The 24,446-nt window shown below is 41.8% G+C and overlaps 3 protein-coding genes across 6 annotated transcripts in view; 1 reads left to right on the top strand and 2 right to left on the bottom strand.

Moving 5' to 3' along the window:
- The window catches only part of rsh (radish), a 96,072-nt gene that overhangs the window by 61,257 nt on the left and 10,369 nt on the right, over positions 1–24,446 (bottom strand). The gene's annotated exons all lie outside the window — the stretch shown is intronic.
- Positions 923–10,388, bottom strand: LOC137587212 (uncharacterized). Its single transcript, XM_068303516.1, has 2 exons — positions 9,784–10,388; positions 923–2,208 (listed from the first exon to the last, which is right to left on the bottom strand). The coding sequence occupies exon 2, from the start codon at positions 1,948–1,950 to the stop codon at positions 1,285–1,287; it is 666 nt and encodes a 221-aa protein (XP_068159617.1). The 5' UTR covers positions 1,951–2,208; positions 9,784–10,388; the 3' UTR covers positions 923–1,284.
- On the top strand, positions 15,306–21,044 carry LOC137587213 (V-type proton ATPase subunit F). Of its 2 annotated transcripts, XM_068303517.1 has the most exons (4): positions 15,306–16,927; positions 16,984–17,062; positions 17,139–17,364; positions 20,599–21,044. In XM_068303517.1, exons 1-4 carry the CDS (start codon positions 16,700–16,702, stop codon positions 20,678–20,680), a joined length of 615 nt encoding a protein of 204 aa, XP_068159618.1. In that variant the 5' UTR covers positions 15,306–16,699; the 3' UTR covers positions 20,681–21,044. The 2 variants fall into 2 exon arrangements, with proteins under 2 accessions (XP_068159618.1, XP_068159620.1); XM_068303519.1 differs by lacking the exon at positions 20,599–21,044 and having other exon boundaries at positions 15,332–16,927; positions 17,139–17,473.

Genomic DNA, 24,446 nt, shown 5'->3' on the forward strand with positions numbered 1-24,446 from the left:
TGTTATAGTTCCACATTGCCTATTCCAAGAGCCACAGCAACAAGAACAAATCCACTCCCTCTCACTCTCTCTCTCTATCCACCTCTTTGCCCCTCTTCTTCAATGACAACTGTCCAGTTTGTACCGTTACTTAGCCAGAGGGAACTTGTCAAAATCCCCCATAGACAAGAAACGAAACAACCGGACAAACGACAAACCGGAGACCAACAACTAAAGTAACAGTAAAAGCTAAAGATGAAGAAAACAAAATGAAATGTATATGAACACAAGCGGAAATTTGGCATATGTAGGTACATATCCTTGGCTCTGTATGTGTGTGTGGCACAATGCTGGCCACTTGATTAGATTGGGGTCTAAAGACAACTCCCAAAGTATGCAAAATTAGAGAAATTCCACACTATTTTTTGAGTAAAAAAACTAATTCAAACTCATTTAAATAGCGAGGACCAAGCAGCGAACTGTTGGAGGGCCTATTGCATACTTTAAGGCGAACGATTTTGCCCAGGAAAGGAAGTAATGATTGTTATCTCTAAGGAAACACAAAGCAAAAAGAAATATAAATGAAAATCCATTAGGATAACTAACTATTTAACCTAAGATTTAGAAAATAGAAAGATTTCTCATACAATCCTTTATATTTATAGAGTTTCCTTTAACAATTTTGAAGCCATACCAACATAAATAACATTTCGTGCTGGAATGATAGGAATAAGTAAATCCAGTTATGCATTCCATTCAAGTCCAGAAGATTCCAGGCCAGAAGTAAATGTGCAGGTGCCAGGGCAGCAACTTGACTCAAATCTACTCTACTTACTACTTGTTCGTGGGGGGCGGAAGGATCCAAATGAAATACAAGGAGTTGGCGGGTGCCAATTTCTTCAGTTTGTGGTGAGCGAGTGGTGAATTAAAACGCACGAGAAACTTCGGTTAACTAAATGTAGGTTTTATTATTTATATAATATTCACAGGTAAACCGGCACACACGGAAATGGTTCGGGTTGAAAGTGATTAACAAATCGTAAAAAAATGCAAGAGAACGGGTGTTCGGGTGAAAGGCTCGATTCTTAGTGATGGCGGTGCCCATTGGAAAAAATCAAGTCACTCCTCCTGGTGTGACCGTAGACGCCGAGGATCAAAAAAACCCTCCTCACTCCTCACCGCTCACTGCTCTTCGCCGCTCACTGCTGTTCACCCGGTGGCGTGAACATACCGCCCCCCTTGCAACATGTTGCAATTGTCACCCTGGACATATAAAGGATGGGGGACGGCAACGTCCTGGAGCGCCTAGATCCCACAGGAGCCGGAGACGACCCATCCGAACACGGTGCTCTGGGCTGCGGGAGTACCGCTATGACCGGGCACACAGCCTGGTTGGATGACCTCAGGATAGAGGTCTGCCCCGAGCACCACGGATACCGACGCCGGCCGATAGAAGTAGGGGTCGGCCAGGATCAGGGTTGCGAACTTCTCTCGGACCGGCGCCGCCACTTCCCGGATGGGAGTGCGGATGAGCAAGTCCTCTTCGACCCGGAATATAACGTTCCGTCGGAACGTCTTGTCGGACCTCGACTCGAGGACGGCCGTACAGGCTTGGTCGACCCCGACCGTGGTCACAGCTAACCCCAGGGACCGGGCAAAGGAGAGATTGATGCGGCTCTCAGCCGCACACGCATCAAGAAGGACGCGGGTCTCGAAGGATTTCGAGCCATTGCCCAACCGTAGGACTGCGGTGGGCAGGACAGTCGTCGTCCTGGCGTGGAGCAGGGAGGATAACGAAATCTCGGGTGCGCCTTCTGGGGAAGCGGAGCGGTCGGACGATGATCGGGAACGGGGTTGTAGCGGGGGTGCAGCACGACTGGAGGGGGTGATCGGCTGCGACGCCGGGCGGAGGCACGTCGTCTCGGCGGTTGGTCGGCCATGTGGAGCAGGGTATGGTGCCTTTGCCCGCATCGTCGGCAACCATGGCGAGTCCGACACGCGTCGGATGAATGCTCGTGGGCCAAGCAATTGGGACAATATTTATTGATGAGCACCGCCCGAAGCCGCTTTTCCCCTCGGAGGTTTAGGAAGCGCTGACACTGCCGGAGTGCATGAACCCCCCGACAGACCCGGCATCGGTACACGTTCGTGCCCTGTGGAGCTCGTTTGCTGCGGTGGTGCGGCAGACGCGTGGGGGCCATGTCGCTATGAAAGGGCGAGCTGAATGAACTGTAACGAAAGAAATTACGTATGGGGGAGTGGATTAGTCTATGCACGGGAACGAGAAACATGCACGGAGACGAGGACATTCGGAGGAAACATAGAGGGATTAGGAGTCACGATAAGGTTTTAGACTCAGGACTCCTGCTGTCTTGCAACAGAATGAGCTTCGCTACGGGTCTTCGGATAGACCCACGCGCGGTGGTGACATCAGCCACTCGGACGAGGCCGTCAGCCCCGGGCAGAGTGCGCTCAATTCGCCCTAAGCGCCACTCGTTGGAGGGGAGATGATCTTCGGACACGATCACGAGGTCGCCGGTCTGGATGCTGCGAGTCGGTGATTTCCACTTGTTCCGTTTGTGAAGCTCCTTGAGGTACTCACTCTTCCAGCGGCGGCAGAAAGCCTGCTGGATTGCCTTTAGTCGCTGCCATCGGTTGATCAGCGACATAGGCTCGACCAGAATTTCCGGTTCCGCAATGGCTAAGAGTGGTCCTCCAATCAGGAAATGTCCCGGGCTTAGGGCCAGTAGATCCTCTGGGTCCTCACTCATGGGAGAGATTGGCCTGGAGTTTAGGCACGCTTCGATCCTACACAGGAGAGTGGAAAGTTCCTCGAAGGTGTATTTGACAGTGGACGAGGACTTGTAAAACAGGGTCTTAAAACTTTTGACCCCTGCTTCCCACAGTCCTCCCATGTGGGGCGCGCTTGGCGGAATGAACTGCCAGGATAGGATGTGCTGGGGGAATGCCTTCATTATTTCAAGCTTGGTGGCGTTCAGGAAATCTTTTTCGAGCGCCTTTGAGGCCCCTACGAAGGTTTTGCCGTTGTCGGAGTAAATGCGCTGTGGACATTGTCTCCGTGCGACAAACCGAGAGAAGGCTGCCAGAAATCTTTCAGTGGTGAGGTCGGAGGTAGCCTCGAGATGGATTGCCTTCGTGCTGAAACACACAAAGACGCAGACATAACCCTTAGTTATGAGACACGCACGCCCGGTGTAATTTTTGATCTCGAACGGCCCTGCGAAATCAATGCCCGTGTGGGTGAAGGGCCTGGAATACGTGATGCGTTCTCGAGGGAGATCACCCATCATCTGGGTCTGTAGTCGTCGACGATGAACGATGCAGACCTTGCACCCCTTGATGTGGGACTTTACCATGTTCTTTATCCGTGGGATCCAGAATTTGGTGCGCAAATACCGCACCATCAGTTGATTGCCGCCATGCAACGTGATGCGGTGGGCGAATGCGACAAGCAGGCGAGTGAAATGAGTACTATATGGGAGGAGAATAGGGTGACGTTCATCATATCGGAGGGACTCAGCGGCCCGGAGTCGTCCGCAGGAGCGGAGTAACCCATGCTGGTCGAGAAATGGGTTCAGATTGAGTAGAGTGCTGGATGATGGCAGGGGTCGCCCTTCGCCCAGGGCCCGTATCTCCGCGAGGTATTCCCGCCGCTGAGAGGTCCGAATCAAGGCGCGCTCGGCGGAAAGAAGTTCGTCATTGGTGAGGCGAACCGTGGAAGGCGTCGAAATCCTCTTGGTGGCGAAGCGTAGGATGTACGCGATGACTCGTAGAGCCCTACCATAATTCGAGAACCGTTCGCTGACGTCCTCGAGTAGCGTGGTCGCGGTGGTGTGGCACTGGACCCGTTGCTCCAGCTGGGTGTCTGGGAGTTCGTTATGGGGAGTTGGCCAATACTCGGGGGCTCTCTGGAGCCAGTCCGGCCCATGCCACCAGAGGCTGCTGGCCGATAGCTCGGCCGCGGAGACTCCACGGCTCGCCAGATCCGCGGGGTTGTCCTCGGAGCGCACATGTGACCAGCTTTGGCCACTAGTGCTTTCGGAGATCCTGGATACGCGATTGGCCACGAAGGTGGACCAACTGCACGGAGGTTTATTGAGCCAAGCCAACACGATGGTAGAGTCGGTCCAAAACTGGGAGGTTGCAGGTCGGATTGGAAGTTCAGGAACGATCGACGCCCAGAGATCGGCTAGCAGAACCGCTCCGCACAACTCTAGCCGAGGCAGCGAGACTGTTTTGACTGGAGCTACACGGGTCTTAGCCGTTAATAAATGGACGTCTACTTGATTGCCGTACCGAACCCGCACATATAGGGCCGCTCCATACGCTTTCTGTGACGCGTCACAGAAGCCATGAAGCTCCCACGAGAGCTTATCGCTGGTGTTTAGCCAACGGGGAATGCGGAGTCGACTGAGGCCTGGGTAATCCTGCAGGAATTCATGCCATTGCTGCAGCAGGAGAGGCGGCAGAGCATCATCCCAGCCCAGTTCGGTAAGCCAGATTTGCTGCATGAATATCTTCGCTCGGATGACAAATGGGGCTAGCCACCCAGCGGGGTCGAAGAGCTTAGCGATATGAGACAGAACCTGCCTCTTGGAGATCGACTCCTTCAAGGGGGGTCCGCTGTGGTGAAGAAGAAGACGTCCTCAGCAGCTTGCCATCGAATACCCAAGGTTTTTGCGGTGCTCGCGTCTTCCAGCTCGAGAAAGTCCTCTCGCAGCAGGTGCTCTCTCGGAATGGCTTGAAGTACTTCCTTCTTATTGGAAGTCCACTTCCGAAGCGGGAATCCCGCAGATTGGAGGACCGCTTGAAGCTCTCGTATGGCGAGACGAGCGTCGGCTTCAGTGTGAGCGCCGGCAAGGACATCATCAACATACATGTAGTTCCGAAGGATTTCGCTCGCCTGAGGATACATCGTTTGCACGTCTTGTGCCAGTTGTAAAAAGGACTCGGATCGCCAAGAATGGCGCGCAGTTAACCCCAAACGTGACAGTTTGTAACTCGTAATCCTGAATATTGCCGCAGCGGTCTCGGTAGAGGATCCGCTGAAAGGGGGTATGCCTGGGATCGACTCGGATTTGTCGATACATCTGCGTTATGTCGGCATTGAAAACGAATTGAAAGAACCGCCATTTCAGTACCTGAAGCGTGAGGTCGGCCTGAAGAGTAGGACCGGTGTGCAAGACATCGTTGAGGCTGACGCCTTGTGTGGAGGGGCTCGACGCGTTAAATACCACGCGTACCTTAGTGGTGGTGCTATCGGGCTTAAACACCGCATGATGGGGGGAGATAGAAGTTTTTCCCATCTTGAGGCGGCGTCACCCGAATCATATGACCCAATTCCTCATATTCTTGAATAATGGCATCGTACTGCGTTTTTAGAACCGGATCCTTGAGAAGGCGTGCCTCATTCCGCAGGAATTGAGCCAGCGCGATCGGTCTTGAGTGGCCCAAGTCAACGCTATTCGGACCTTTGAACGGTAGGGACACAACATATCGGCCGTCCTTTCCCCTTTGGGTGGTCTCCTGGAAGTTCCGCTCGCAGAATGCGTCATCCTCCTTTTCCGGCTTTGCGGGAAGGTCTTCCACCTCCCAAAACTTGGTGAGGAGTACATCAAGCTTTGCTTCGGGACTAACTCGCGTCTGTGCCGCGAAAACGGATCTAGACACCGGGGGGTCAGGAGTGATAGCCCCACACAGAACCCATCCAAAGATGGTTTCTAGCCCGACAAAATCACCAATATCCTTTTTGATCCGTTCTCCGAGGATGTGGGGAAACAGGTCTACACCGATGATCATGTCAATAGGCGCGGGCTTGTTGTAGTACGGGTCAGCCAGGGGGCGATCGAGGCACTGCGTCGGAACCGTATTAAGGAATGGAGCTGTTGGAATGGCCCCTGACAATTTGGATACGACCAGGGCGGAGACCTCAATCTTGTTCAATCTGTCACACGGGGGGAGACAGCATTAGCAGACACACCTTGTCGGCGCAGCCTCCATCACTCTGGCCCATGCCAGTAACCGCGGCGTCTACTGGGTAGAAGGGGGGCTGGACCATGCTGAAGACGCGTTCGGAGAGAAAAGTTGAATCGGCTCCCGAGTCGATCAACGCCCGAATATGATGATCCACACCACGATGGTGCAGAGTGACAATCGCAGTGCCTAAAAGGCCTCTGCCTGGGGTAGATGCAAAATAACTTTGAGCATTTGTGAGCTGGTCGCTCGCGGACGGGCGCTCTGTGACGCTGGATGGTGGGACTTGCGCAGCGGATGGCGAGGGCACGGACACATCACTAGGATGCAACAGCGTATGATGACGTTCCTTGCAGGTATGGCAATTATGCGCACTGGAGCAGCCCTTCACTTGATGACCGCGGGCAAAACAGTTCAGACAAAGTCCCTGCTGTCTAATGGTTTCCAGCCGCCTCTGAACAGGCATATCAAGGAAACTAGGGCAGAGCCGTATTGGGTGATTTTCCCGATGGCACAGCTTGCAAGACGCCGATTTGAGCTGAGCTTTCGCTGGAAACGCTTGGACTTTCATCGTTGCAGAGGATTTGCGGGGGCCAATGGGGATGGCTTGGACACTTGGGGCCGACTTATGTTCGTCGGTGGCATCCAGGACCCGATACCGATCGGTAAGAAATTGGTTCAAATCGGACCACGTTGAGACGACAGTCTTATTGGGCACTGATTGCTCCCACAGGAGGATTGTGGCCTTCGGCAATTTACTAGTGCAGATGGCGATAAGTAGGACATCCCAATTCTCAGTACTAACACCCGAACGCTCAAGTGCGGTAAGACACCCTTGAAACGCGGTCTGCAGCTCTCGCAAGGATTTGCCCGACTCTTGTGCCACCGCGGGAATCTGAAGGAGTTGTCTGGCTTGAGTCATGACCAGCAGACGGCTGTTTTCGTACCGTGCGGTGAGGTTCTCCCACGCGGCCTGGAAACCCTCATTCGTCAGGGGGGACTTAGCCACGATGGTTCTCGCTTCCCCTCGCGTCTTGGCGTTCAAGTGATAGAGCTTCTCCACTTGTGACAAATACGGATTGGCGATATAAATGGCGGCGAACAAATCGCGGAATGTGGGCCATGCTAGGCTGTCGCCATCAAATGTCTCTACCTCACACGGAGGAACTCTATGCCCCGGTGGCCCCGACGGAGCGGTTGGCTGACGCCTAAGAGTCGTCATCTGTACCGAGAGCTGTTCGATGCGTTCTCCGAACAACGTCCCGCATCGCACATATGCCGCGTAAGCGGATTCGTGCTTCGCCTTGATGTGGCTTATGTTTGCCAAGCTTTCCTCGTCGGCTTGGATTGTCAAGGCCTTGTGACAACGGGAGTATTCCATCTCGACAGTTGACCAAAGGGATTTGAGCTGCTCTAAGTGCATTTTAATGGAAAACAAGGGCACTTCAGAAGTTAGAGCTTCACTCTCGCGAGCTTCAAACAGAGTCAATGCGTCGCACGCTATAACGAAATCGGAAAGGGACATTCTGGAGTGTTCTCTACGCTGTTGTGATACGGATCGGGTGACGGGAGCGTCAGAACAGTGCGTCACAACAACGTGCGGAATCTGGGTCTGAGTTGAAAGCTTGGAACGACCTTGGTGTTCCCTCGAGTCTTTAACCGAGAATCTGCGACCCTCAGGTAAGCTGGACGAAGACGGACGGGACCTTGGGGATTCGCTGCGGCTGCGAACTGACGAGAACTTGCGCGAAATATCCGTACGCTTCACGGTCACCGGAGTTGTCGGAGGCCGAACCTTCTCCGGAGTTGCAGAGGGAGACGAAAGACTGTTGGACTTCGGCGCAGTCTTGGACGGCTCCGTGGACATACTCAGGGGACGAGCTTACCGACGAACACCGCGTTTGTGCGCGTCCCTTTTTTTTGTTTTGGAAGTGAGAAGTGGACTGTATGGGGACGCAAGAACTTCCTCACTGTGCACCGCAGGATTGCGGGAGAATTTTCTCGCGTGTGGCTCGGAAACGAAGCCTCTTTAATGGGGATAGATGCGGAATAATATACGAACGCACGAATGCGGATTGAAAATTACCGATGGGAGTACGTATAAAACAAAACACGGATGAAATATATAAACAAAGATGTATAGGATAAAAGGAAAATACGTTTTTATATAAATCTGGATCTGGATATATATGTGTGCGCAGAATAATGGCCGGAAAAAATTGTATATATAGTTTTTAAATATGAACGGATATATAAATATGGGCCCGATAGTGCTGGAAAAAATTTATATGTGTTTATTTATAAATATGGGCGGATATATATATGAGCGCAAAATACTGGCCGAAAAAAATTATATATATAATTTATAAATATGGACGGATATATAAATATGGGCCCGATAGTGCTGGAAAAAATATATATGTATTTATTTATAAATATGGGCGGATATATATATGAGCGCAAAATACTGGCCGAAAAAATTATATATATAATTTATAAATATGGACGGATATATATATGTGAGCGCAAAAAGTTGGCCGGAAAAATTATATAAATGATTTATAAATATGGACGGATATATAAATGTGGGCACGATAATGCTGGAAAAATATATATGTATTGTTTTATAAATATGGGCGGATATATAATTAGGCGAAAAAAGAGAATCGGAAATAATGTGATTTAAATTTGGCGCGCTTGAGCCGCCTATCGATATCACGACTCGACTCACGTGTCACCACTACTCCGAAAACAGCTGTCGGCCGCTGTTTATATATTTGGTTTTTGATTTTGTTGTTTAATTATGTATGTGAATATTTTTTTTTTTTGTGGTTGTGCGGAAAAACCAAGAACAAGTGTTGTGCGGAAAAACAAGCGAGTGTTGTGCGCAAATAAAACAACCGATCAATGCATATGGACAGATGCTTTGATCTATGTGTGTACGTACATGCATAAGTACACAGGTGAGTATAGATATGTATGCACACGCGTTGTTCACAACAACAAAAAAAACGTAAGTAATTGTAATTTAATTGGATGTGGGGTTGTGTTAAATCAATGCGCGACACCGAAATGTATTATGCGTTGTGGATATGTACATATGTATGTGCAATGTATGACTATGTAAGCATATACATATGTATGTATGTACGTATGTAAGCAAGTGCACCGGTATCCAAAGACGCGCGTGAGGAAATTAATTTCGCACCTAATTCGAACGCGCAAGAAATCGCGGTGCATACGTGAAGTGCTATTTAAAAAAAAAGAATATTTTTTTTGCCTTTTGTGTCGTGGTAAATGTGCGAAGGGATTGTATGTATATGGATATGTATGTACATATGCGCGTACATCAACAGGTGACGATGTATGTATGTACGTAGATACGCGCGTGTGGAAATAAGTTTGGCATTAAAGATTATTATTCCAACACATAAGAAAACGCGGTGAACACTTTGATTTTTATTTTTCCCTATTTTTTATAACACTTTAATAATTTTTTTTTTTTTTTTTTAAACTTTTACGCGGATTTGGCAAACAGCTGTGGAAATTACATGTACATGTGAATGCATATGTAAAAAAGGTGGATTTGGACAAGTGCGAGGAAAAAAAACATAAATGAAAATGGATAATCGTGGAATGTAAAATGAGAACGTTGGACAATCACGCTAAGGATTAGGAACTACCATGAAACCTTGGAACAGGTCAGGTATGTACATACAATATGTAAAAGTGTGTAGGTCGCTATGGAGAAGCGGGAAAACCTCACACTTTTAGTAGTATGTAAATGAAATGAATAATGAAATTTTGTACTTATCAGGAATTCCGCCGATGCAAGCTGGAGGAGCGGAAGGATATCCGGCTCGAAGGACCAATGTTCGTGGGGGGGCGGAAGGATCCAAATGAAATACAAGGAGTTGGCGGGTGCCAATTTCTTCAGTTTGTGGTGAGCGAGTGGTGAATTAAAACGCACGAGAAACTTCGGTTAACTAAATGTAGGTTTTATTATTTATATAATATTCACAGGTAAACCGGCACACACGGAAATGGTTCGGGTTGAAAGTGATTAACAAATCGTAAAAAAATGCAAGAGAACGGGTGTTCGGGTGAAAGGCTCGATTCTTAGTGATGGCGGTGCCCATTGGAAAAAATCAAGTCACTCCTCCTGGTGTGACCGTAGACGCCGAGGATCAAAAAAACCCTCCTCACTCCTCACCGCTCACTGCTCTTCGCCGCTCACTGCTGTTCACCCGGTGGCGTGAACACTACTCAAGAATTTTAGCTATTTGTGCGCTTGTTGTAGTCGCAGGTTCTTGTAGTGACATCATTATACTAACGGCATACCCATGCCTGTATATATTGTGAGTTTTGTGCATTATTAATATAGTATTATCTATTAACATTCATGCAAACTTAATGAAAATGCTCAAACAACATTGAAACAAGCATGGACACCAGAAGAATCGCAAAATATGAAGGACAATGGTATGAACTATATCTGCAGGATATCTTAAAGTCGTTTTGGATATATCAATAGCTTAGTGTAACAAAGGCAAAGACACTGATTGCGAATTGCAATGCGAAAAGTTCGTGAGGCAAGTAAATTAAAGTTATTTCTTCTATGACCAAAGTGAGCAGGTGAATCAATAGCAAGTAACTAAAGTGGAATGTCTTGAATTAATTTTTTGGCTAACCAATTTTTTATGCTGTTTGTTTGTTGGTTTTCTCGCTGCCTGTCATCATTATAGGTAAATAAGTACATAGTAGTGATGCCTGTCCACACTTTTACCTCTACCTTTAAGGACATCTTTTTGCTGACCAAACCCAAGTACACCCTTACACACCCACACCCACACACACACACTGGGATAGAGGGAGAAAGGCATATACAATTAGCTAGATTTTTGTGGGCGTTGGCCCATTGAGTAAAAATGTAAACAAAATCCGCATTTAATGCGGCTTAAGTGTTGCGGCATAACTTTCGGCACGTCAGATGCTGCTGCTGCTGCTGTTGGCCCGGTTTTTGGCCAATGTAATTAGTATCGCATAGCCCAAACATAGTAAAAACCCTCAAAGTAAAGTACAAAAACAAAAACCAAAAAAAAAAAAGGAATGGCAAAATAAACCAAACCAAAGAAGAAACTTTGTAATAAAAGCCACGCCCATAATGTATAACCACGAATGATGAACCGACGGACAGAGAGACAGAGAAGACAGACGGACGCACCGACCGACATTTAAATGCCATTTAAGCCAGACCGTCAGCCCATCAGCCCATCAGGCCATGAGTGAGGGCCCCTCTATTGCCTTTTTCAACAAATATCTCTAGCCCAACCACCCAACCACCCAACCACCCGACCACCCATCCGGTTGAGGTAATTAATTATGTATAAAAATATTTTTTTCGTTCACTGCATACTTTTCGGCGTGCGGCAATTAAAAACCAGGCAAATCTTACAGAGAGCTCAGCGAGTATGCTTTTCATTTTTTGTTTATAATTTTATATTTTGTATTTTCATTGCTGTTGCTGTTGTTGTTGTTGTTTGTTTTTTAGATTTCTAATTACGACAGCCTCTTCGGCTGGCTTTTGTGGGCTTTCGGGCACAAAAAGTTTTCTCAAAACGCGGCTTAATTATGTGGCAGCTCTTACTCTCAATCTAAATCTACCTTCGCCCTGAATGAAATTCAACAAAATGAAAATAAAAATAAAACGCACACACACACCCCCATACAAATATATATACTCACACACACATACACACGCACGTTCAGTAGGAATGAAGGAAATTTCAACAAATTGAAATTTGATAGAAATATTTATGTATGTATGAAAGTTGGACTTTTGCGTGCGCAATGCGCCGCAGCGCAGATTTGGGTGCTGTCTCTCCAATCCACTCCAATCCCTCGCCTCCACTGCCACCACCACCCAATCCTCATCACTCCATCCATTCTTTTTTCAGAGCATCATCATCATCTACACACTACACCCTAGCTTGGCGTTGCCCTTCGGGGTTTGGGTTTGGGGTTGTTGTTGTTGTTGTTGCTGCTGTTGCTGTTGCTGTTTGCATGGCGAATGGCCCAAAGCTCAAGCGTAAACAAAATTTCAAATTATACACAAAAATGTTTTGTATCAGGTGAGCAGAGAAGAGCTAAGATACAGAGGAGAGAGAGAGAGATACAGAGGGAGAGGGAGAACAAGAGAAAGTGAGTGAGTGTAGTAAGTTGTTGAAAGGAGGGGGCATTCGAAGGAGGCGGTCGGGAGGCAGTTATAGTTGCTGTGCGTAGCTCTAAATTCTAAGTATTGCCGGGAGGTAGACAGCCAGGGGAATGGAACGCACACAGGCAGAAAAGGTGAGGCAGCTGTAAAAATTTATGCCTGACTTGAACTTGAGGCAAACAATTCAATTAGCCGGACCCCACATCCAACTGAGTTGCAACTGTGTGTGCGTTGAATGTTCATCATTCATATGTCCAACTGTACAGTGTGCACACATTCTTCGCAGTCTTCTTCTGCCATTCATCGTTCTACCAGTTTTAAAACTTGCTCTTGGTGGCTGTTAAAAAGTTACCTAAGTTGTAGCATATTTAAAATTCATAATTCCAACTACTCGCATTTTATACTTTATTTTTTTTGTGTACTTTATTTTTATTTCCTTTTTTTGTTTTTTTTTTTTGTTTTTTGTCTGTGTGGTTTCTCTAAACTAACTCTGGAGAAAGTTTTGCATAAAATTGTTTGTTCTTTCCCATGTTGCGTGGCTTTTTTTTTATTTTCATTCTTTAATACACATGTAAAATCATAAGTTTATATACATGTGTGTGTGTGTGTGTGCGTGTGTGTGTGCCTCTTCTCATTCGAAATTCGACCAAACATTTAGACACAGTGGCATGAAAGTTTTTCAATTTTGCATGAATAGGATATATACCTTTTATTTATAAGACATTTTAATTCAATTAAATACTAGAGACAACCAGAAGATTCCCATTTAAAGTTTCTCAGAAGAGAGAAACTGAGAACTATTTGTGTGTGTGTGTGTGTGTATAGTTGATTGATTCTTGTCTTCTATATGTACTAATTAGCCAGCAATACATGTTAACATTAGTTTTATTCCAAACACATCTTACTAAAAAGGATTAGCTTCACTTTTAATATTTTAAAGCATACTTTTGGGAACTTATTGTATTGCATTTCGTTTAAGCTTTTAGTTAATAATCTTAATAAATGTGAGAGAAGTGCTTTATTGTTTGTCTTTTCCAAGTCTTTGTTTCTATTGGGTTTCTAATTTATATTAATTTTGTAGTACCCAAAAGTATGCTAGAATATATCAATTAACTAGTTAAACTTTGATGTAGATGAGAAATAATTTTCATTAAAAATATCAGTTTATTTATGAATAGAGATAGCAAGAGGTGGAGAGAGAGAGAGAGAGAGAGAAAAAGATAATGTTGTTTGAGAAATTGCGTAATCCTTAAATTCTGGCTGGATTAATTTAGGTTTCTGGTTTTTTTTTTTTTTCTTCCCCTGGCAAATTAATATTAATGTAAATTAATTAATTTATTGTTTGTGGTGGCAAATTGAGCACACATACATACACAGAGGTACATAACACAATGCTGATGTATGTATGTGTGAGTGTGTGCCTATTTATTTGCTTAACACATTCGCCTCATTTACTTTCGGTTTACTCGGTTTGAGCGAAATTATAAAAATGCCAGTAAAATGATGATATTTCATTTATTTTGTATTGCCACGGCAATTATGAGAGAGAAAGCTGATGGACTGCATATTGGTAAACTCATTCCCATTCCCAATCCCATTCCCAATCCCAATCCTTGATCCAAAATTTTCATCCTCAACTTCTTTCTCACATATTCATCGTCATTCTCATCGTCATCGGTGGCTGACAATGATGGAGGAAGATTGATGCTTGGCTCAAAAAAAGAGAACGAGAAAAAAAATGGAAAAGTAAAAGTGAAAGTGTGACACACACACACACAAATGAAGGAGTCTGGGGAAAAGTAATTTGTGACTACATTTGGCAAAGTTACCGTTACACCCACAAAACAGACATGTTTCCATATGTGGGTAGTTTGTGCTTCTCTATGATGGATTGCACCTTCCCCCTGCCAACCTTCTCTCAACTGATCAAACCCCTTGCCTACCATTTGATAAGCAAATCAAATAAGTGAAAGCAGTTGGTGCCAAAAAACAAAAAAAACAAACAAAAAACATTTCCCTTTGGATTGCCATGAAACAGATGTAATGAAATTAAAAGAAGGCCGCCGTTTGCAAATTTTGTTTTTTGTGGAAAATGCAGCCATTAAAAGTGTCCTCAGCAATGCTTACTCGACATGCCTCACATGGAACATGCAACAAGCACACACCAGACAAACACACTGAAATGGGGCACAATGTGCGTAACAAGAAAATGCAATTATGAGGCAAAAATAAAAACAATCAATGGCAATCGCTTTAGGGGCAAATGGGAGGTGGCGAGTGAGGAGTTTGCCCAACGGCAAGAGCAATTCTCCACGACTACTTGGACTCCCGCCGCCAACATTTCTCTCCCATGGTGTTCTCTGTCGCAGTCTCAGTGGGTGTGGATAAGTGTGTGTGTGTGTGTAGTTTGGTCCCCTGGCAACATTTCGGTTCGCAAAAGTATTAATCACTTCAATGGCGAAATCAATAATTAAAAGCCAGTCCACACAGATGGTCGCTCCTGGCTTACTCTTTCATTCTCTTTTTTCGCTTCCTTTTGCGTGCGTGCGTGTGTCTGTGTGTGTGTGTGTCTCTTTGTGTATGCGTGCAGGTGTTCAAAAGTTATTAATGGTTTTTGGCGGCTTACGTAATTTGCTCTGTTATTAAAGCTCTCCTCACAGTCGGAGTTGGATCTGGGCTTGGGTCCCCATGGTCATAGCTGGAAAGATGACCCAGCAAAGATATCAAACACAGTTCGATAATGTGCAACCTATGTCCTTGTGTCTCTCTGTCTTTGTCTCTATCTCTCCTTCTTCCTCTCTCTCTCTCTCTCTCTCTCTCTCTCTCTGTTTCTCTGTTTGTGTTTGTATGTGCCCTAAAGGCGAAATAATTTCATTACAAACAAAACTCTGCAATGGCAAATGGCAAGGATTTTTCATCTCACAAAAGATGAAAGCTTACAAACCAAGAATGAAGACTGAACTGAAGCGAAATGATTCGAATGACAAACCATACACAAGGCATTGAAGATTAAGCAATAAAATATTACTTTATTAACATTTCAATGACACCAGAATAAAACATCTTGAATGAGAAGCAAAGAAAATGGTCTCAAGAAATTTAAATATGAAATCATTAGATTTAGATTTTTGCCTAGATTAGAGAATAAAACTACGAATACTAGTCAAAAGTGAAAGTGATTATGTTTTACAATTCATGGAGTCATATGTATGAAGTTTCTGTTTATCAACTTAGAAGCATGTTTCAGTCATATATACTCTTTCTCTATCTATATACCTTGTTTTCTATCGTTTTCTCTCTATCTTTCCCTATCGCTGGGCCATAAGCTACATGATATTAAGAACTCTGTAGTAAAGAAAGTTTACCACTAAAAATTTCTTTTAACCTACACTTTACATATATTCACATACCTTTCTTTAGTGTGTGTGTGTGTGTGTGTGTGTGTCTGTGAGGTGTAGACTTAGGTCTGGACCTGGCCAAAGCAACCCTTGTTATGGTTAACGTTATATTCCTTTTAAACATAATCATTTTTGTTTTCATGTTTTTGGCTTTTGCTTGATGTAAGTTTTATTCGCCCCATCCTTAAAGTATGCAACACGTTTTCCTTGGGTTTTCCTTTTATTTTTTGTGGGGTTTCCATGTCAAAAAAAAAAAAAAAGGCCTAAATGGCCATTTCTATACCCTCGCTCTAACCTACTTAAACCCTTTTTGTTTTAAGCCTTTCAACATTTTCCATAGAGTATACAAAGTTTGGTCTATAACACATTGAGTCTAGCTTCCAATTTATTGTCATATGTTAGAGGTTAAAGGCCAGACACAAAGAACAAAAATAGGACAGAAAAGTAAATGTGTCACTTTATGAGAGAGACCTATTTGTAGACGAATTTGTTTGAATTTCATTTTGGTTTTACATAAAGACCTAATCAAGCTGAAAAAAAACAAAAAACAACTCAATGCCAATTAACCAAATAAATGAATTTTCTAAAAATATTTTAGCTAATGCCGCTCGCCAAAATGTAAATGTATGAACATAAACTTATGACATAATTGAATTTTCATTTCCATGGCCCAAACTGGCTCAGGGGAACAAATGAATGAAGATCAAGTTGGGATGGGAGGTGAGTTGGCGGGAGGAGAGGTTAGAAAACTAATTTTGGCATCGCAATCTAAAGATGAAGCTTATGACTTAAGCTCTTAAATTCAGACTGTAATTTCGCGGGCAGGATGCGTAAGGGTGGTTAAGATATTTATTTATTGAAAACTCATTAAAAACTCGCACACACACACAGAGAGAGAGAGGGAAATAAATATAAAAATAAACAGGCCAACAAAAACTTGACACAAAAGGCTAATTCTCTTTCATTCAAAATAAAAAAAAAAAACCAAAGTAAAATTTTCTGGCATGTTGACTGAGACTTAAATAGCAAACAAAAAAACAATCCAAAAAAACAAAACAGAAATTATTAAGCCCAGATACATGAAAAATCCCACATAAATCCGGAATCTCATCAAATGTGTGCCCAGGCATCAGGAGCCGATCCAAAGCATCCCAAGCATCCACCACACCATGGACCACACCATGGACCACAACATGGACCACACCAGGGCCCACGTCGTTCAAAATCCAACAATTCAACAGATTCGGATGGCAATAGCAGTGACAGCAGCTATTACAGCAATGAAGTGCAAGTCGATGTCGAGGATCCCAATATCATACGCGTTGGCATTATAGCAGATAGTGTGAGTTTGAAACGAGTAAGCAAAATGCTCTTAATGCACTTTTCAACACTTTGCAGGAAGTCGTTTTGGGGTTTCTATTGGCCGGCATTGGTTATCGTCGTGAAAAATTTCGCAATTATCTCATGGTGGAAAATGGTAAATTGAACAACAAACGAAAATCTCAACTTATCTCCATCTCTTTCTATATATATATTTTTTACAATATTAATAGACATGCCTCTGGAGGACATTGAAAATTTCTTTCATGTACTCTATAGTCGCCATAATATCGGGGTGATACTTTTGGATTACTTTACGGCTAGACGTTTGCATCATCTACTGGAGAATTGTAATCAAATGCTGCCAGTGATAGTTATAATACCAACCAAAACCTCCCTTTTGCCCTATCTGGAGGAGAAGGACCGACTACGACGTCAACAACAACGCGAAGCTTATCAGTGAATCAACACATTTCAGTCACAGAGTGTTAAAGTATCTGGGCGGAAAACAAAATTCACAATATTGCAAATAGATTCGAATTCTTTCCCGACAGTCTTTATCTAGAAATCTTGTAGTTTTCTTTAATTTTTAGAGAACTTAAGTATTATTTTTATGTAGATTTCCATTTTATTCTCTTTTTTATGACTCCCCACAACTTTGTCTCTTTCTGATGATACATATTTGTGGCGAGTTTTCATAAGAAACAAGACTTTTAATCCGATCGTTCCTATTGTATCCATTCCTTTTAGTATGCCGCTTTTATCTATCTCTTAACTAGCAAGTTTTATCAAAAAAGATGTAAACTGAGCGCGTGAGATGACTTACAACAGATTGCCGAGGGGATAAATTTAGCAAAAATTACAGAAAAATTACGAAAAATTTATGAAAAATTAAGTTCAATTAACAAAATTGAAAAAAATTCAAAAATTTAGAAAAAGTAAAAAAAATTAAGAAAAATTAACAAAAAATTAAGACATTTTTTGAATTATTTCCAGTTTTTCGTAATTTTTATTATTTATTCTTAATTTTTTCTTAATTTGTTATCTTTTCGTTAATTTTATGTTAATTTTTTTAATTTTTTTCTAATTGTTAATTTTTTCCAATTTTTGTTAATTTTTTAAATTTTTACTAATTTATGTAATTTTTCCTAATTTTTTCCTAATTTTTTGTTAATTTTTTGTAAATTTTTCGTTAATTTTAGGATTTTTTAAAATTTTTTGTTAATTTTTTCTAATTTTTTTAAGTTTTACAATTTTTTTTAAATTTTTTAATTTTTTTCTAATTAATGTTAATTTTTTTTTAATTTTTCGTATGTTTTTTAATTTGTTTTTATTTTTCCAAATTTTTGCGCAGAGTTTTATAACAGTAAAAATTATAATTTACTCACCTGATGACCTCCAACAGTTTGACCTCACTGAGCAATGCAGCTCACACCACTGATGCGACCCCCTCAGTTGCAGCTTCTTTTATAGGCCCAGCAATGGCAAAGAGCGAGAGAAGTACTCTCCCACAAAACTGCAACGTCACCCGCACACTCAGGTGCTGATCGGGAGAACTGCACTCGCTCACTTACATATTGAGGCGCCCTCTCGCTGACGTGAGCTACATACATAAGTATGCGTACATATGAGCTTGCTAAGCAGAGCGGTGTTATTGTATGTGTGTGTGTGAGTTGAGCTTCTTTTTATACGCCCAACGAAAGCCAAGCATCGAGAGAATCGATCACTTGCTGAGCACCTCTTGCGCTTTGTCACCTCCCACGCAATACACACACACACATACACTAACACCGCTCTGCCTTCGAACGCTCATATGCAAGCACACTTAGCTCACGTCAGCGAGAGGGCGATTACATATGGAAGTGAGCGAGAGCAGAATTATTCACTTTCTCCCGATCAGCGAGTGACACAGCAGTTTAGTGGGAGAGCACTTCTTTCGCTCTTTGCCATCGCTGGGCCTATAAAAGAAGCTGTAACTAAGGGAGGGCGCATCAGTGGTTTTAGCTGCATTGCTCAGTGAGGTCAAACTGTTGGAGGTCATCAGGTGGGTAATTTTTTTTTAATGTTGCTTTTTTAAAAATTAAAAAAATTAAGAAAAAATAGGACAAATTAAGAATAATTCAAAAAATTTCGAAAAATTAACTAAAAATTAACAAAAATTAGGAAAAATTAACAATAATTTTAAAAAATTAAGAAAATTCAAAAAATTTCGAAAAATTAACAAAAAATTAACAAAAATTAGGAAAAATTAACAAAAATTGTCATATATGTACATACATATGTATATGTATGTATACTTTATAATACCCCCTGCTAAGTTGATCAAACTTAAATAGTAAGAGACAAAGCATTTAAAAGTAAGAATTTGTTAACAGGAACTTTTAGTGGCATATGAGTAATTACATATATATGTATATTTTCCGTTTTATATTGATTTGTAAGGGGAATTGTAAGGATTAAGGATTTGAATGTACCCTTTTTGCACTTCATTGCACAAGGAGAGGGCAAGCAATTTAATTACAATTAGTTGGCTGAAAATGCAATTGGGAAACTGTTTTGTTTGTTTTTGTAGTTGATTCTTTTTTTTCTGGTTTGTATCCCTCTGACATTCCCGCAAGCATTTTAATGTAAAAAGGTTTTCATTGTTTTTGTTTTTGGTTTTAGCTAAAGTTTTCTCTCGTTGGCATTGTTGTTGTTGCTTTTTTTTTTTAGTTTAGTTTCGTTTGGTTTGGCTTCCAGCCTGTGGCTATGGCTTTTTGTAAACTTTTTTCTCTTCCTCTCTCTCTTTCTAAAATTTATTGGGGTGTGTGTGTGAGTGTGCGTGTGTATGATGCCTGTCAATGTCAGAGTTTTGGCCAAGTTTTTGGGCGCTGCAAAACTTCGGGGTGAAATCGTAGAGTTTGCTGGGCCAAATGCAGGTTTTTGGTGTATAATGAAAAATGATAAATGAATATAATAATTTTGATTTCATTTAGAAACTAAATTAATTAGAGTTATAAACCACATAGAATTAAGTCCATTAAGTCCATACTGTTAACAAAATCAAAAGCTAAAGACTTGATTATTTCTAACATTATTGTTATTATTTTCGCAGTTGGCTGGCTGCTAGACAATTTAATTGAATTGTTTTCCTTCACACACATGCACACACACACACACACACCCAAACATTTTATACGAATGAACAGGCAATGTGGCTAAGGGGAAAAGCTGTTGGCCATAATATAGAAACTGAAAGACAAACCTAAGGGGCAATAGAGTTAACCTGGCTCTCAGTAAAGGTAATATATGCGCATAAATCTCTTGATATTGGCCAACTCAATTGACTTTTCTTGATTTCCCTTCTGCTTGGATGATTACCGACTTCTCGGCCGTATTTGTATGTACATATGTGAGTGTGTGTACGAGTGTGTGTGAAGACATTGTATGGATGCAGCAGTCACGTTTCACGCCCTTGTGATTTTGGCCAAAGTCTGAGCAATTAATTTTGTTAGTCGCGTAAAAAAAAGAATCGCCATGAAATCTCTAGAGAACCGAACGACATTGACATGGCTTAAGTACAGACACATTTGCACCTATTCCACCCCACTCGTTCAATCTCTCTTACACCATCTCTCTCTTCCTTCCCCTCATCCTCTCTCTCTTCATATACATACATACATATATTTGTCTGCCTGTCTTTCTGTCTTTCAGTCAGTCTATCTATCCCTACATCTATAGTAACTGTCGTGCCAAACGTCTTGTTTGTCTTTGGGCTTTGATTTTATCGGCGTGAAAAAATCAAAGTTAACTTTGAAGCGCCCTCAAACATGCAACGTCAAAGTGACAACCTCAATGAAAAAGGACCCAGAACCAGAACCAGACCCGTTGGCATTGCCTTGGCCCTGTAGCTGAAGCTGGAACAGCCTGAAGAGAACCTGAGTCCTGACTAAAATTTAATTATACTTATGCTCATGGGCAAAGTTTCGTCGACAACACGAATAACAACCGGCAGGTGATGCCTTTAGGGCATACATACATACATACATACATACGTATGTACATACATGTAGGTGTATATGTATGTTAGTATTAGATATGCTTTTATGTATGTTGAAATTACGAGCGAAAAATGTGTAAAGTCGATTATGTAATTTATGGGAATAAAAGTGTGCTCAGCGTAATTCACTCTTATATGTATGTATAAAGTAAATCTTTTTGGTTGCCTATAACATTTTGATTGAGCGCAAATAATTAGAGTATACACTTTGCTAAAACCGATCCAGATAACTTTCATTTAAGTACATTACTAATTTCCTAATTATATATCAGCAAGAAGGAATGGAGTAAGCAATTTGCTTTCTGAATATTGGTGAAAAGTCGGAAATCTTCCAAAAGTTGTTGTGCTATGACTATGCCTATAAAGCATATGTACATATATAATCAAATCTCATATAACAGCATAAGCTTGGCGTTGTGCTCTCTTTAAAGTTAAAGTTTAGCCGTTGCTACTGTTGCCACCCGCCAATGGCAATGTTCAGATAATGCAGCAGCACAAAGCGCCAAACTTCAATTTTTTTTTTTTTTTTTTTTTGATTCTCATTCTTTCTTTTTCTTGCACACACACAACAAAAGGATACACAGACATGCAAACAAAGCATCAACCATAACAAAAGTAAACAATTACAGGCCTTGAAAAAAAAAAAAAAAATACAGAAAATTGTTGCTGCTGCTGATGCTCCCGTCATTCAGACAGCAATTCATCTGTATGCCTTTTATTTTGTTGTTTTGCAAGATATAATTTGATTTTTGCATACTTTCTTAGTAGTTTACATTGAGTGACTGTATCACACACACACGCACATAAAGAGCGTATAACGAGAGAAAGAAATATTAAATTTAATATGCCTGAGAGTGAAGTGGAGAGTGGAAATGCTTTTGGCATTACGTATACGCATCGTGGTCTTGTTGTTCCAACTAAATCCCTAGCAAAGCGCAGAAAAAAAAAAAAACTCGAACCGAAGCCATCCACCATTATTGGTATATATATATGTGTGTGTGTGTGTGTGTGTGTGCGGTTGGGTGTATTTGGGTGTGCGTATTATTTGGGGGATTGTTGCTCCATCTGCTTTGAGCTTAGGTCTCAGTTATTCGTAACAGGCTTTGGCTTCAAAATTGAAATGCTCATACACAAGCACATACATATATATACGCACACACACACACACACGCACGCACACACTCAAACACACATACTCATATGAATGCGGCTTAAGTGGCTGGTATTGTTTTTACATTAAAATATCATTAATTTTGATGCTTGGCTGAGTCACAAGCCCTATCCCTCTATCCCTCTCTCTCCCTGTCATCATTCTCCCTCTTCCGCTATCTCTCCCCTCTCTCTCTCTCTCTGTGTGTGTTTGTAAAATTATTTATGCAAACAGCAAAAAAAACAATAACACCCAAGAAACGGCCCATATCCATGAAGCCATTAACACAGGGCGTGAATAGCTAGAAACCACCGTGCACACTCACACTCCTCATATGCGTGTGCCTGTGTGTAGCGTGTGCGAGTGTATGTTGTGCGTGTGTGATTGTGAAAACGAAGCAGTTAAAGTGGCTGAAGTAAATGCTATGAAAGGCAAAAAGTATGGCCAAAGAGTTGCCCTAAAGATGCGGAAAATTGTCGAGCAACACTGCCAAATACACACAGAGGCACACACACAGTTACACATACACAGGCTCAGAAATATTAAAGACGTACGTGAAAGAGCATAAACATATGGTAGAAAAAAGGAAATATTCTATGCAAATGCTAAATTGAAGCTTTATATTTTATGTTATTTGGCCCAAAACATTGCACTAAAACTTTTGTTTTCAACTCTTTGCTGTGCTTTTGCCTTAAGCCCAAAAAAGTATGCTAAGTATTAGAGGTAAAACATAGTTTTGGCGAAACAATAACTGCAAAATACTTGTAAATCTTCTTAGACCTACACCTATATATATAGGAATTCCATAGATTACATTCACTTGATGAAATTTTTATTATATCTTTTCATATTTTTCTTTTTGTGGTAAGTCAATTCAAAAGAGTTTTTGCTTAAGTTTTCTCTCTGTCCTAAGCTCTTTTTTAATCTCTATTTGTATCTAAACATTTTAAAGCATATTTTGAGTTGAACTTTTCAAAATTGAACTGAAAGAAAATCTTATTCTATATTCTACATACGTGTGAGAATCTTCAAAGTGAGCCACATAGCCAAAAATATTCACTTATTTCGTTTGAATGTTAAAAATTTCATTTTGAACCGTTTTCAAGGAATCGAATTTATACAAAAGTCAGTATCAGCCAAAAAAAAGACTTTAAAGGTTTTCAAAAACATAAAAAATGTTGTCTGAAGTAGATTAAACGAGTCGATAGTTATGAATGTAGTTAAACAAAAATTGTTCTTAAAAATTTGGGAGAATAATTTCTTTTACTCAAAAATTAAAGAAATGTAAAAAGTCAAACGCTTAAAAATTGATTTAAACTTTGTACTAAATTGAATAAAAAGACGAAGAAATAGACAGACCCATAAGCCTCTAATATGAATTTCTTTTCTATTTACTGCCACGCTTCAAAAAACACATGAGCTTTGTTGTCAAGGCGAAATATTGAATGAGTTTTATTAGGAAAGGATTTTGGGATTTGATATTTTCTTGCCATTATTGAAGAATTGAATTGAGGAATCTACTTTTTGATCTGATTTTGATACGATTTTATGGAATAATTTGTATTAAATTTTAGTTTTAAAATTACTCAATTATATTTTCTTTGATATGTTATTTCTGCTCTATGTGTATGTAATATGATATTGTCAGAGAGCATAAATAAGACATTTCAAACATATAAATTTATTTAATGATTGATTTTCAATTAAATGAATTCGCAAGCGAAATGAAAAGCTTTCAAATACTAACTAAATTTAGTTTTATTTTTATTGAGCTGAAACTTCAAAATGTTATTCTCCCTATGGCCCACATGCTGTCCGCATGACAAACATATTTATGTTAAGGGTGTATGTGTGTACAGAAGCAGCTTAAGCTGCCAATAATGACAGACACACACACACACACACACACAGAGAGAGACACGAAATTGGCTCAGTAGCCGTGCAATAGCTGGGCGCCTGGCTACGGAGTGTCATGCTTGCTACCAGTTCTTCATCCCCATTGTCATTCCACCCATCTGAACCATCCTCCTGTACTTCATTCACAAACAACTCCACCAACATCAACCTATCTCCACTCTGTTGATTTTTTTCTTGTTGTTTCCTTGCCTGGCTTATACGCTTCGTTGCCTTGCACACACAAACACACACACTCACACTTAGGAGCCAATGTTGGCATTAAAATTTGCCTTTCATATAACAACCCACAGGTGAGTCAGTGGGGTCAGCTAGGTGGGTTGGGACAACTCCGCATTTTGGTTGCTGTTTGGTTTTTTTTCCCCATGTTTTAATACCCTGCCACAAAAGTTGCTTCAATTTTTGTTGACCAACACTAGCTTTTAAATAGGCAGTGAC

This window comes from Drosophila tropicalis, unplaced genomic scaffold, assembly GCF_018151085.1.
Source record: "Drosophila tropicalis isolate 14030-0801.00 unplaced genomic scaffold, ASM1815108v1 contig_158, whole genome shotgun sequence".
Classification (NCBI taxonomy): domain Eukaryota; kingdom Metazoa; phylum Arthropoda; class Insecta; order Diptera; family Drosophilidae; genus Drosophila; species Drosophila tropicalis.